This window comes from Xenopus laevis, chromosome 4L, assembly GCF_017654675.1.
Source record: "Xenopus laevis strain J_2021 chromosome 4L, Xenopus_laevis_v10.1, whole genome shotgun sequence".
Lineage (NCBI taxonomy): Eukaryota > Metazoa > Chordata > Amphibia > Anura > Pipidae > Xenopus > Xenopus laevis.
The window spans coordinates 126,590,718-126,600,437 of NC_054377.1; the positions used below are offsets into that span (position 1 = coordinate 126,590,718).

At 43.7% G+C, this 9,720-nt stretch overlaps 1 protein-coding gene across 1 annotated transcript; it reads left to right on the plus strand.

Moving 5' to 3' along the window:
* The first annotated feature begins 4,342 nt into the window (after nt 1–4,342).
* cish.L (cytokine inducible SH2 containing protein L homeolog) lies at nt 4,343–9,289 on the plus strand. Its single transcript, XM_018258979.2, has 3 exons — nt 4,343–4,657; nt 6,776–7,026; nt 8,254–9,289. The coding sequence occupies exons 1-3, from the start codon at nt 4,611–4,613 to the stop codon at nt 8,754–8,756; spliced, it is 801 nt and encodes a 266-aa protein (XP_018114468.1). The 5' UTR covers nt 4,343–4,610; the 3' UTR covers nt 8,757–9,289.
* The last annotated feature ends 431 nt before the right edge of the window (nt 9,290–9,720 follow it).

Below are 9,720 nucleotides of genomic sequence, written 5' to 3' on the forward strand. Positions count from 1 at the left end.
TTATAACAGTCAGTCTGGCAGTGATGTAAATAGACAGGGGGTCTGTCTCAGATGGGGACTTAGACCGGTGTGTTCTGATTGTTCTGTAATAATTAATGTACAATCTCAGCCATAAAGCATTATATAAGTACAACTTTTTAAGAGAAAGGAAGTGGAAGTGCATTTTTAGCAACTTACCAATTACATTCATTGAGGGGGATTAATACCTACTACAATGGCAGTAAATGGGGCTAAATATATAATTTCCCCACAAAACTATTGAACTTTTCTAAATCTTACAACCCACAGTGTCAGTCTAGGGTGTCCAGGGCCCAACAGGCAGGACCGCCATCAAAAAATCGCAGGGCCCCATACGACAAAATTTCCTGGGCCCCCTTGGCTGCACCCACCGCAAGCCCCACCTACAGGTCTGCCCTCCCCACCCCCACAGGTCCGCCCCCCACAACACAGTAAAAAAACAAAAAAAATATTGGTGGCTAGGGTTCCCACATGTTAATAAAAAATAAAAAGATATTGGTGGTCAGGGCCCCCCATAAAGAAACCATTTGTTGCCAGGGCCCCCCCATTAAAAAATATTGGTGGCTAGGACCCCACATGAGAAAAAAATAATTGGTGGCCAAAATTGGTAGCCAGGCCCCCCCCCCACATTATGAGAAAATTGGTGGCCAGGGCCCCTTAAACGTCCATGCCTTCCCAGCAGCTCTCAGAAAGATGGGGGGCCCGGCTAATCAAGTAAGTGTGGCGTGGCCGGGCCGCCCTTACCCTCGGGGGCCCCTACAACTTTCCCCCCTGTCCCCCCCTGATGGCTGCCAATTCAGAAGCCCTCCACCCCAGTCGCAGGCTCCTCCTTGCCCCACTTGCAGGCTTCCCGCCCCAGTCCTCCACCTTTCCATTCCCCCTACCATTTTACCTTTTGCACAGTGATAAGAGGAGCAAGGGAAGTGCACAAACTTCCCTGTGGCGATCAGGCCTGGGTCAGTGGTGCCCTTACTTAAAGGGATACTGTCATGGGAAAAAAACATTTTCAAAATGCATCAGTTAATAGTGCTGCTCCCTCAGAATTCAGAACTGAAATCCATCTCTCAAAAGACCAAACAGATTTTTTATATTTTATTTTGGAAATCTGACATGGGGCTAGACATATTGTTAGTTTCTCAGCTGCCCCCAGTCATGTGACTTGTGCTCTGATAAACTTCAGTCACTAGAGTGATATCACCCCCTCCCTCCCCCCATCAGCATAACAACAAAACAATGGGAAGTTAACCAGATAGCAGCTCCCTAACACAAGATAACAGCTGCCTGGTAGATCTAAGAACAGCACTCAATAGTAAAATCCAGGTCCCCCTTGCGACACATTCAGTTACATTGAGTAGGAGAAACAACAGCCTGCCAGAAAGCAGTTCCATCCTAAAGTGTGGCTCTTTCTGAAAACTCATTACCAAAATGATCTGAGATGTCGCCTACACACCAATATTACAAAAAATACACTTGCTGGTTGAGGAATGAAATTTCATGTTGTATAGTAAATCATTTGCAGTTTAAATAGTGTAATTTAGAAATAAAAACGACATCATAAAAATCATGACAGCATCCATTTCAGCGTTACTTCCTGCAATAACCCTCTTTTAGGCTGCTGATTACTAGAACTAAGGAGAGACACTTTTCCTTTAATCTCTCTCCATTTCTTTGAATTATGTTTAATCCCTTGACATTCCCAGTATTCATTAGCCAAATAGTTTAGTGACTTGGCTGGGCCGCTGAATTATTAATACCCAGCTGAAATGGACTCCGCCCCATAACATTTTTGGAGAGAGCGTATTAATGATGGAAAGCTTCTAATGTTACCATGTGTAGCATGGATTTTAACGGGGCACTGTGGAGTCTGTTCTATGGAAAGATTAGCAGTTATTGGAATCTACAGAATAACAGGAATCCTTCCGACTCATTATAAAGTAACTGGTTTGTTTATCTGCCCCTTGAGTTCAGCTGCGCCACTAGTGTTGTCACAGCCAAAAAAACTGCCCACGGTAACCCTCAGTGACTATATCGGTAACAGTTCCTGGCGACTGCACCCTTGTCTTTCCCTGTAATAGTAGCCCAAGCAACCAGCCGTGACTCAGGCTTATGTCAGCCCTTCCCCTAGATGCCTGAGATCTTATTCATCATGCTGTAAGCTCTTTGTGCAGCGACTTTTGTACTAAATGTGTGCTTGAGTCCAGTGTAATATGCACCATGCCCTACTCTAGTAGAATTTTTCTGGTTTGCCTTAGCTGAGGCAACCAATATGGCAGCTCTATATATACATATAAATATAATCATCTTAAATATAAAGGACTGTTCTTAGCATTCATAGTCGTGAACTGTGTGCAGGGTCGGACTGGGGCGGCGGGACACCGGGAAAAAATCCGGTGGGCCTTGCCGGCCAGATCCGTGAACGTGATCGGCGTCAGGACGGAGGGGGCGGTGCGCACATGTGTGGCTAAGGGGGCGTTGTGCACATGCATTGGGGCGCAGTCCCACACCAGAGGGTTGGTAGGGGGCCCTGGACAGCAGCCCCGGTGGGCCCGGGCCCCCCAGTATGACCCTGACTCTGTGTGCTACAATAACTAGTACCAAAAGGTTACCATACACTAGATGATCTTCCATGGCATCTGCCTAATCATCTTGCAGTAGAATTGCCAAATCACTTGAAAATTCAGGCACACATCAATAGACAATCCATCAGTGCCTCCATGCAACATGCATTTATTAGAAGTATCCCTGAATTTCCAAGAGATCTCGTAAGCCTAGCTTAAGGTGGCCATACATGTAACAATAACAATCTTTCCTACGACCATTGCTTGCTTGAAAGGTCATTTGGTTTCATTACAAACTTTAAGAGCTGAGTCTTCAGCTATACAGCTAGAAACAATATAATTCTACCCAGTGGTGTTTTACAGGGCCCCACAGCAAATTCAGTTTAGGGCTACAAAACATTGGTAAGTTCATCTATTCTGCCAAGATATCTTGAAATTGCTCATTAATTAGGATCTCACTGGGCCCCCTACACAGGGTCGAACTGTACATTGGGGGCCCACCAGGTTTCAAACCTCAGGGGCCCCCTGCGCAAATGCCAGCGGGCGGTGCAGCAAATAGTTTTTTTGGGGGGCCCGGTAGATCGGCTGAGGGGGTCTGGGCCAGTCCAACCCTGCCCCTACACTTATGGGCCCTACTGCAACCTCAGAGTCTGCTTCCTCTATAGTTACGCCTCTGATTCTACCTCTATCTGAGAATTCGGCAGTATCCGTCTTGGCCGGTCGATGAGTCTTTTGCCAATATTGGTCGGCTCGTCTCCGGCCACACACACTCTGAATATTGTACAATAATATCTGTGCGTGTATGGCCACCTTTATGCATGACAGTCAGAACCAGCAATGCAGCAGAAACCTCAGCATTTAGTGTTGGACTGAGGGGCCCAGGGTCCCCCAGTCGCAGAGCCCCCTCTCCCCCCATCTCAGCTGCAAACCGCACCTCCCCCCCTCGCGCAGGGGGCATGCATGTACTTGACCTGAGCGACACTGCCGGGGTCAGGAAGTGATGTAAGCAGCGGCAGTTTAGGGAGCGCGTCTGAGCCAGCCGGGTTTTTTTCCTGGTGTCTCATCAGCCCAATCCGACCCTGTCAGCATTTATTTACCAGTTTAGAGTTAGGGAGCTTCAAGCAGGCCAAGGGCAATAAATGCTCATTTCCTCTCTTTGATATCCTATAATTACGATTATAAAACTGTGCTAAACCTTTGGCAGAGTAGCAGTACTGTGATTAATGTTGCTGCCTGAAAGTAACCCGGACCTAGGTTCAATCCTGACCATGACACAGGCAGCTTGTGTGTTCTTCATGGGCTTGCTCTGGTTTCCTCCAAAGACTTGCTCCTTATAAAACTGACCATTGTGTGTGTGTGATAGGAGCCTTAGATTGTAAGCTCTGCTGCAGCAGTGACTGATGTATAAAAATGCGTCAATGCTACAGAAAGAATAATAATAACCTAAAGGTTGATTTAAATACTTTTTGTTTCTCTTTACATTATTTGATTTTATTCGAATCTAAACACTAATATTCTGATGGATTTCCATTGCTCTCCCAAGATCAGAGCAGACACTGGTGCTCGGCCTCTCACAGCTTCAGTCCCCATTCTCAGAATTGCAGCTGAGCCAAAAAAGAATGGAAAAAGGCGGTGAAGCTCCACCCCTGTTTGTGGTCAGAGGCTGAGCAAGACTTCCCCTTGTCCTTTCCTATTGGCAGGTTCAGAAGACCCAGCCCAGTTTTCCTGGAAAGTTCCTGGAAATGTATCAGCTCTTCTGTGCTGTTTTATTCAGGCAGCAGCAGACTGGCTCACACCCAGCTCAGCTATATATAGATATAATACAGAGACACATGCCATTAGTATCCTGACAGCAGGCTGCAGACAGACAGACAGCGATCCTTTAAGAGACTCCTAACTAGGCATTCTGTATATGTGACACATAAACCAGGGAGTCCGCCGGAGCAGACACAAAGGGAATTTTGCCGAGATTTAGCCCTCACTGGCCACCGAGTAACTGCTATCATTGTCGGGCACTGTCTCTAGGGGAGACCTATGCCTTTTCGCTCCTCTTGGACGGATATGATTCTTTGTGTGCGGGGGTAAGAGACCAATGCATTTGTGTATGTCTTTCTGTCTCATAGTAGCAGAGTCTTGTACCATGTTAGCCATTGATCAAAGCAGCAAATGATACAGTGTATAAGCTCACTTGCATATATATATATATATATATATATATATATATATATATATATATATATATATATATATATATATATATATATATATATATATATATATATATATATATGCTGCACTCACTTACTGGAGAAAAAGCCTGGGTGCACACTGCAGAAAAGTCCTATAGAATATCATGTAAAGCAAGGCACTCACAGGTCTTAAAATATGGTCATAAGGAAGACCGAAACGTTGGAATAACAAATAAACTTTATCTCTTTTTCACCATATTTTAAGACCTGTAAGTGCCTTGCTTTACATGATATTCTATATATATATATATATATATATATATATATATATATATATATATATATATATATATATATATATATATATATATATACAGTATAGAGAGAGACATATTATACATACATATTTATTATACAATTTATTATACATAGAAATATAAAAATAATAATCAGATTTGATCAGACCCCATTAAATCTTTGTAAAGGAAAATTCTGCACCGACAAGGCAGATTTATATTACAAGTCATGTACAGTAATATTTAGTTCTTACTATCAGTGAGCGATTAACAGGGTCAAGTCTTTATTCTTGTTTGTGTCTTCTCTGGGTGTTTGGTTCGTTCTCTGTGCGGGCTGGGTGTATATTTGGGCACTAGGGTGCCTGTTGCCGTTTCTGCCTATACGGCTTGTTTACTGTGGAGCTTCATACTGGGCAGTTGTTATTTGCCGTTGGAATGATGCAGGGCTGCCAAGGATTTATCCTGACTCAGTTATCTAGTTTGCACATGATATAAGAAGGGAACTATATATATAGTATATAACAGGTGTCTTTAGTCATCTTCGCTTTAAAGAAAAATACCCAAGTTGTGCCAGCATTGGGTGGCCTTATTGCAGATTAGCTGGGACATAAGCTGACATTTATGCTAAATCTCATTAGTTTGCAGGGTAATACCCCCCTCACCCCACTTCTACATCAATATGATCTCCCAGCTTATATCTCCCTTTCCACCCCCCCCCAATCTATGATCTCGTAAACACATTCCTTGACCTCCTACATACATTGTGCACCCTGTGAGATTTGGTTTAAGGTGTCAGTAGCAAACCTGCAGCCCTCCTGTTATCCAGTCTTTGCTGAGAGCTTCCCAACACTTGTGCTCCTCTGTTCTTGTGTCCCTGTTCACTAATTTGCTGTTTAAGTTATTCTTTAAGAACATTCTATTAGTGTAGAGGACCCTAAGACCTAAGGGGTGCCAAACATTTAGAAGCTACAAGGGTAACCACCTTAGCCGTTGTTTGGTGCCATATAATACTGTGGTTTATCTCTTTATACAAACAATCTGGCCATACACATCTCGCCTTTAGGGTAAGGCCACACGAGGAGATTCGGGGAGATTTTGTCGCCTGGCGACTAATTGCCTCGTCTTCTGAGTGACTATCTCTTTTCATTGTAGCCTATGGGAAAACATGCTGAGGCAGTTCGGGGAGATAGTCGTTCAGAAGACGAGGCGATTAGTCGCCAGGCGACAAAATCTCCCCGAATTTCCTTGTGTGGACTAACCCTTAGCCTGCATCCTTCCCATTGTGTAATTGTTATCTTGTTTGGTCAGCCTCATTCCCCATCTGTTAACCCAGTAGTGCCCATACTTTACTAATGTGAGGTCTACGTTTAGTGATGTTGTCCCATTAAGGTCTACATCCATAGAAGCATTGTTAGCATTCTGTTCCATTGAAAATATTACTTAAATAATGAGAAAATGTATATTGTTATATTTAACCGTATATGTAACCATAACATAATAAATATCTCAACGAAAAAGCATGAAACAGGAGGGTGATATAGACAAACTGTTTGTTGACAGTGTCTTGAGATCTACTGACCACCAGCTACAGATCTACTGGTAGATCCCGATCTACCTTTTGGGCACCCCTGTGTTAACCTATTCCCAAGCTTAATACTGGACTCTTTTCTGTAGCTTTCGGAGACTCATTGCCTCTCTCCTTTTCTCTTCCCAGTACTCAGAGCCTGTTGGCTGAGCAAAGGGTCAGCAGACCGCGTTCGTGCGTGGGGGCACCTGGATTTTCTGCTGATCAAGTCATGCACCCTTTGGACTCTCCAGTCTGCGCTAGACCAGTCCAAACCCCGGTGGAGGTACCGACAATCACAGCAGACAATGTTACCAACTCACCACCCCAAAATCGCAGCCGGGACCCAGAAGCAGATCTGCTGTGTATTGCAAAGACTTTCTGCTACCTGCGAGAATCCGGTGAGGCCCCTAAAAGCTTATTTCCACCCTCCCAAAATAATCGAGAAAGAACATTAAAAGGAAGCGATAAACAAGGGATAAACTGCCAGCACTTGGCAAGGGATTTCTGCATAAACACAGCTGTATTAGTACAAGATGACAAATCGAAGCCCTGTGTAGGGGAGGGTTAATATAAACGTGCAATTCATGTCTTCATGATTTCATCACAGCAGTTTTCATAAGCTTTCCATTTACAGGGTCATCATGGTGACCTTATGTTCCTTTGTTTGGCGAACATGTACTGTGCCAATGTAGAACAGCGGCGTAGGCACAGGATGCACTCAGAGGAAATGGAAAAACACAGTGACCTAGCTCTCTTTGTGACCCTAGCACAAGCAGTGCCAAGTTCCCATACCACTGCCCCCTGATGCCCACAATACCAAGAAGCTGCTCGCTAGACAATTCTATCATTTTTCTGAGTAATCATCTTAAGTTAGCTGGATGATAGTGTTATATATATTTATATATATCTCCATAGTAGAAAGCATTCACGGCATACAATTCCTTCCGGAAATGTGATTAAAAATGTATTTTGCCAAAAGCACATCACTGCATTTCGATCCACAAAGGACCATCATCAGGATCATTTGTGGATCAAAACGCGTTGATGTGATTTCGGCAAAATACACTTTTAATCACATTTCCGAAAAGAATTGCGTGCCATGAGTGCTTTCTACTATGGAGATGGATTATTGATGGTAAGCCCCCAGCCATTGATTAGCAGAATGGTGATTGACGATTTGACTGTATATATATATATATATATATATATATATATATATATATATACTGTATATACACTAAAGGCATCAGACAGCTCCCCTCCTTTAGCAGCTGGTGGAATATGGGAGTTGTAGTGCAACAATGTCTAAAGGGGCCCTGGTAGCCTGGCTTTAGGTGCTTATAAAGGTAAATTATTATTACAGTAACATCATATCAATTTCTGAAGCACAGCATATCATACAGCACTGTGTATATAAGGGAAACTGAACCACAACTGACATGCAGCCCACAAGAGCTTACACTTAAAATGTAATGATCACTAGTAGCAAGAGAAGGTGTAAAGTGTATGTGGCTATTAAAACAGTTGTAAGCGGATTGGGAAGCAGTACCTATTCTATGTGTATATCTAGGGACACAAAGACATGATTGAAACTATAATTATTATACTTTTTTGCCTCCCTATAGGCTGGTATTGGGGGTCCATTACTGCCACAGAAGCCAAACAGCAACTCCAGAAGATGCCAGAAGGTTATTTCTTGGTAAGGGACAGCACTCACCCCAGTTACCTCTTCACATTGTCAGTCCGGACTAACAGAGGTCCTACCAATGTCCGCATTGAGTACTCTGACGGCCTTTTTCGACTGGACTCCAACTGCCTGTCCAAGCCACGTATTCTCTCCTTCCCCGATGTTGTCAGCTTGGTACAATACTATTTGTCCTTTTGCCACTCCGATGTTAACAAAGAACCTCCCTGCCAGTCAACCCCTGTGCCACCATCACCCAAAGAACCTGCTGCTGTTCACCTGAAGCTTTTGCACCCTCTTCCCCGTGGTGCACAGTGCCCCAGCCTACAACATTTGTGCCGACTGCAGATAAACCAGAGCCTTGCACCAAATGCAGACTTAATGGAACTGCCACTGCCCAAACGGATGGTTGAATACCTGCAGAGATACCCATTCAGACTCTGAGAGATCCAGAGGTATCTGATACCCATGACTGTACGTACACAATATTTATTTAAATTCCTACTCCCAGACTTTTTCTATTGGTTTATATTTGCCCACAGGGTAAACTTAGCGATGCTACCACAAAGGAAGGATTAACTTCCAGAGTTCCAGTATAACCAACAATCCTGTTACAAAAGGTGCTCCCTGTTGTAATGTACATTACAATGGCAATGAACCTCAGTTTTAATACTGGTAATCCACAGCACTGTGTGCTTCCTACGGAAATGGGGATCCATTAGAGATACAAGGAGAACCAGAATGAAGAGGTCTGCAAAACATTTCCTTTGAGGCAGAGCCCAGTTTTGCACATACACACTGCTCTGCCTCTCGGGCCCCTCGGGATGCAAAGGGGTCATTGCAAAAATACTGAATTTCAATTTCCCAACAACCGGATGACAAGGCTGTTGTAGAAGCCGTAGCACTTTATGGGTTAAATACTACCATTACAAATGCAATGCTGCTGGATGAAAATAAATAGTAGATTTGATAATTAATTTGGTATCCTGTCTTTATTGCACCCTAACAGTTTCTCTGAACATGATTAACACATACAGCTCCATTTCCCCAAGTCCTGTGAGCCACCATCATTGAGATTTCCTTGGCCTACAATTTGTGTTACAACATCTTAGTACTTACATTGTTTCTTTCAACATAAATAAAAACCAGATATACTCTCAGGTTTCTTCTACCATCAGAAGAGACTTTACCCTTCATTATACTTAGGAATTTAGCAGGTAGAGAAGAAAGACTATATTCTCTTCTGCCCCATTTCATTCAGTTCTTAATCTGGGTTCTTCCATCTCATTGTCATTCTTCTCTTTTGCTCCTCATTAGCCTTCTTTTGCCCTACCTCCAGTGGCGTAACTACAGAGGAAGCAGACCCTGCGGCTGCAGGGGGGCCCAGGAGGCATTGGGGGCCCCATGA

Coding starts and splice junctions, on each gene's coding strand:
- cish.L (XM_018258979.2), top strand. CDS start 4,611: ATGCCTTTTCGCTCCTCTTGGACGGATATGATTCTTTGTGTGCGGGG. Junction 4,658..6,775: donor ATGATTCTTTGTGTGCGGGG/GTAAGAGACCAA, acceptor TTCTCTTCCCAG/TACTCAGAGCCTGTTGGCTG. Junction 7,027..8,253: donor CTGCTACCTGCGAGAATCCG/GTGAGGCCCCTA, acceptor GCCTCCCTATAG/GCTGGTATTGGGGGTCCATT.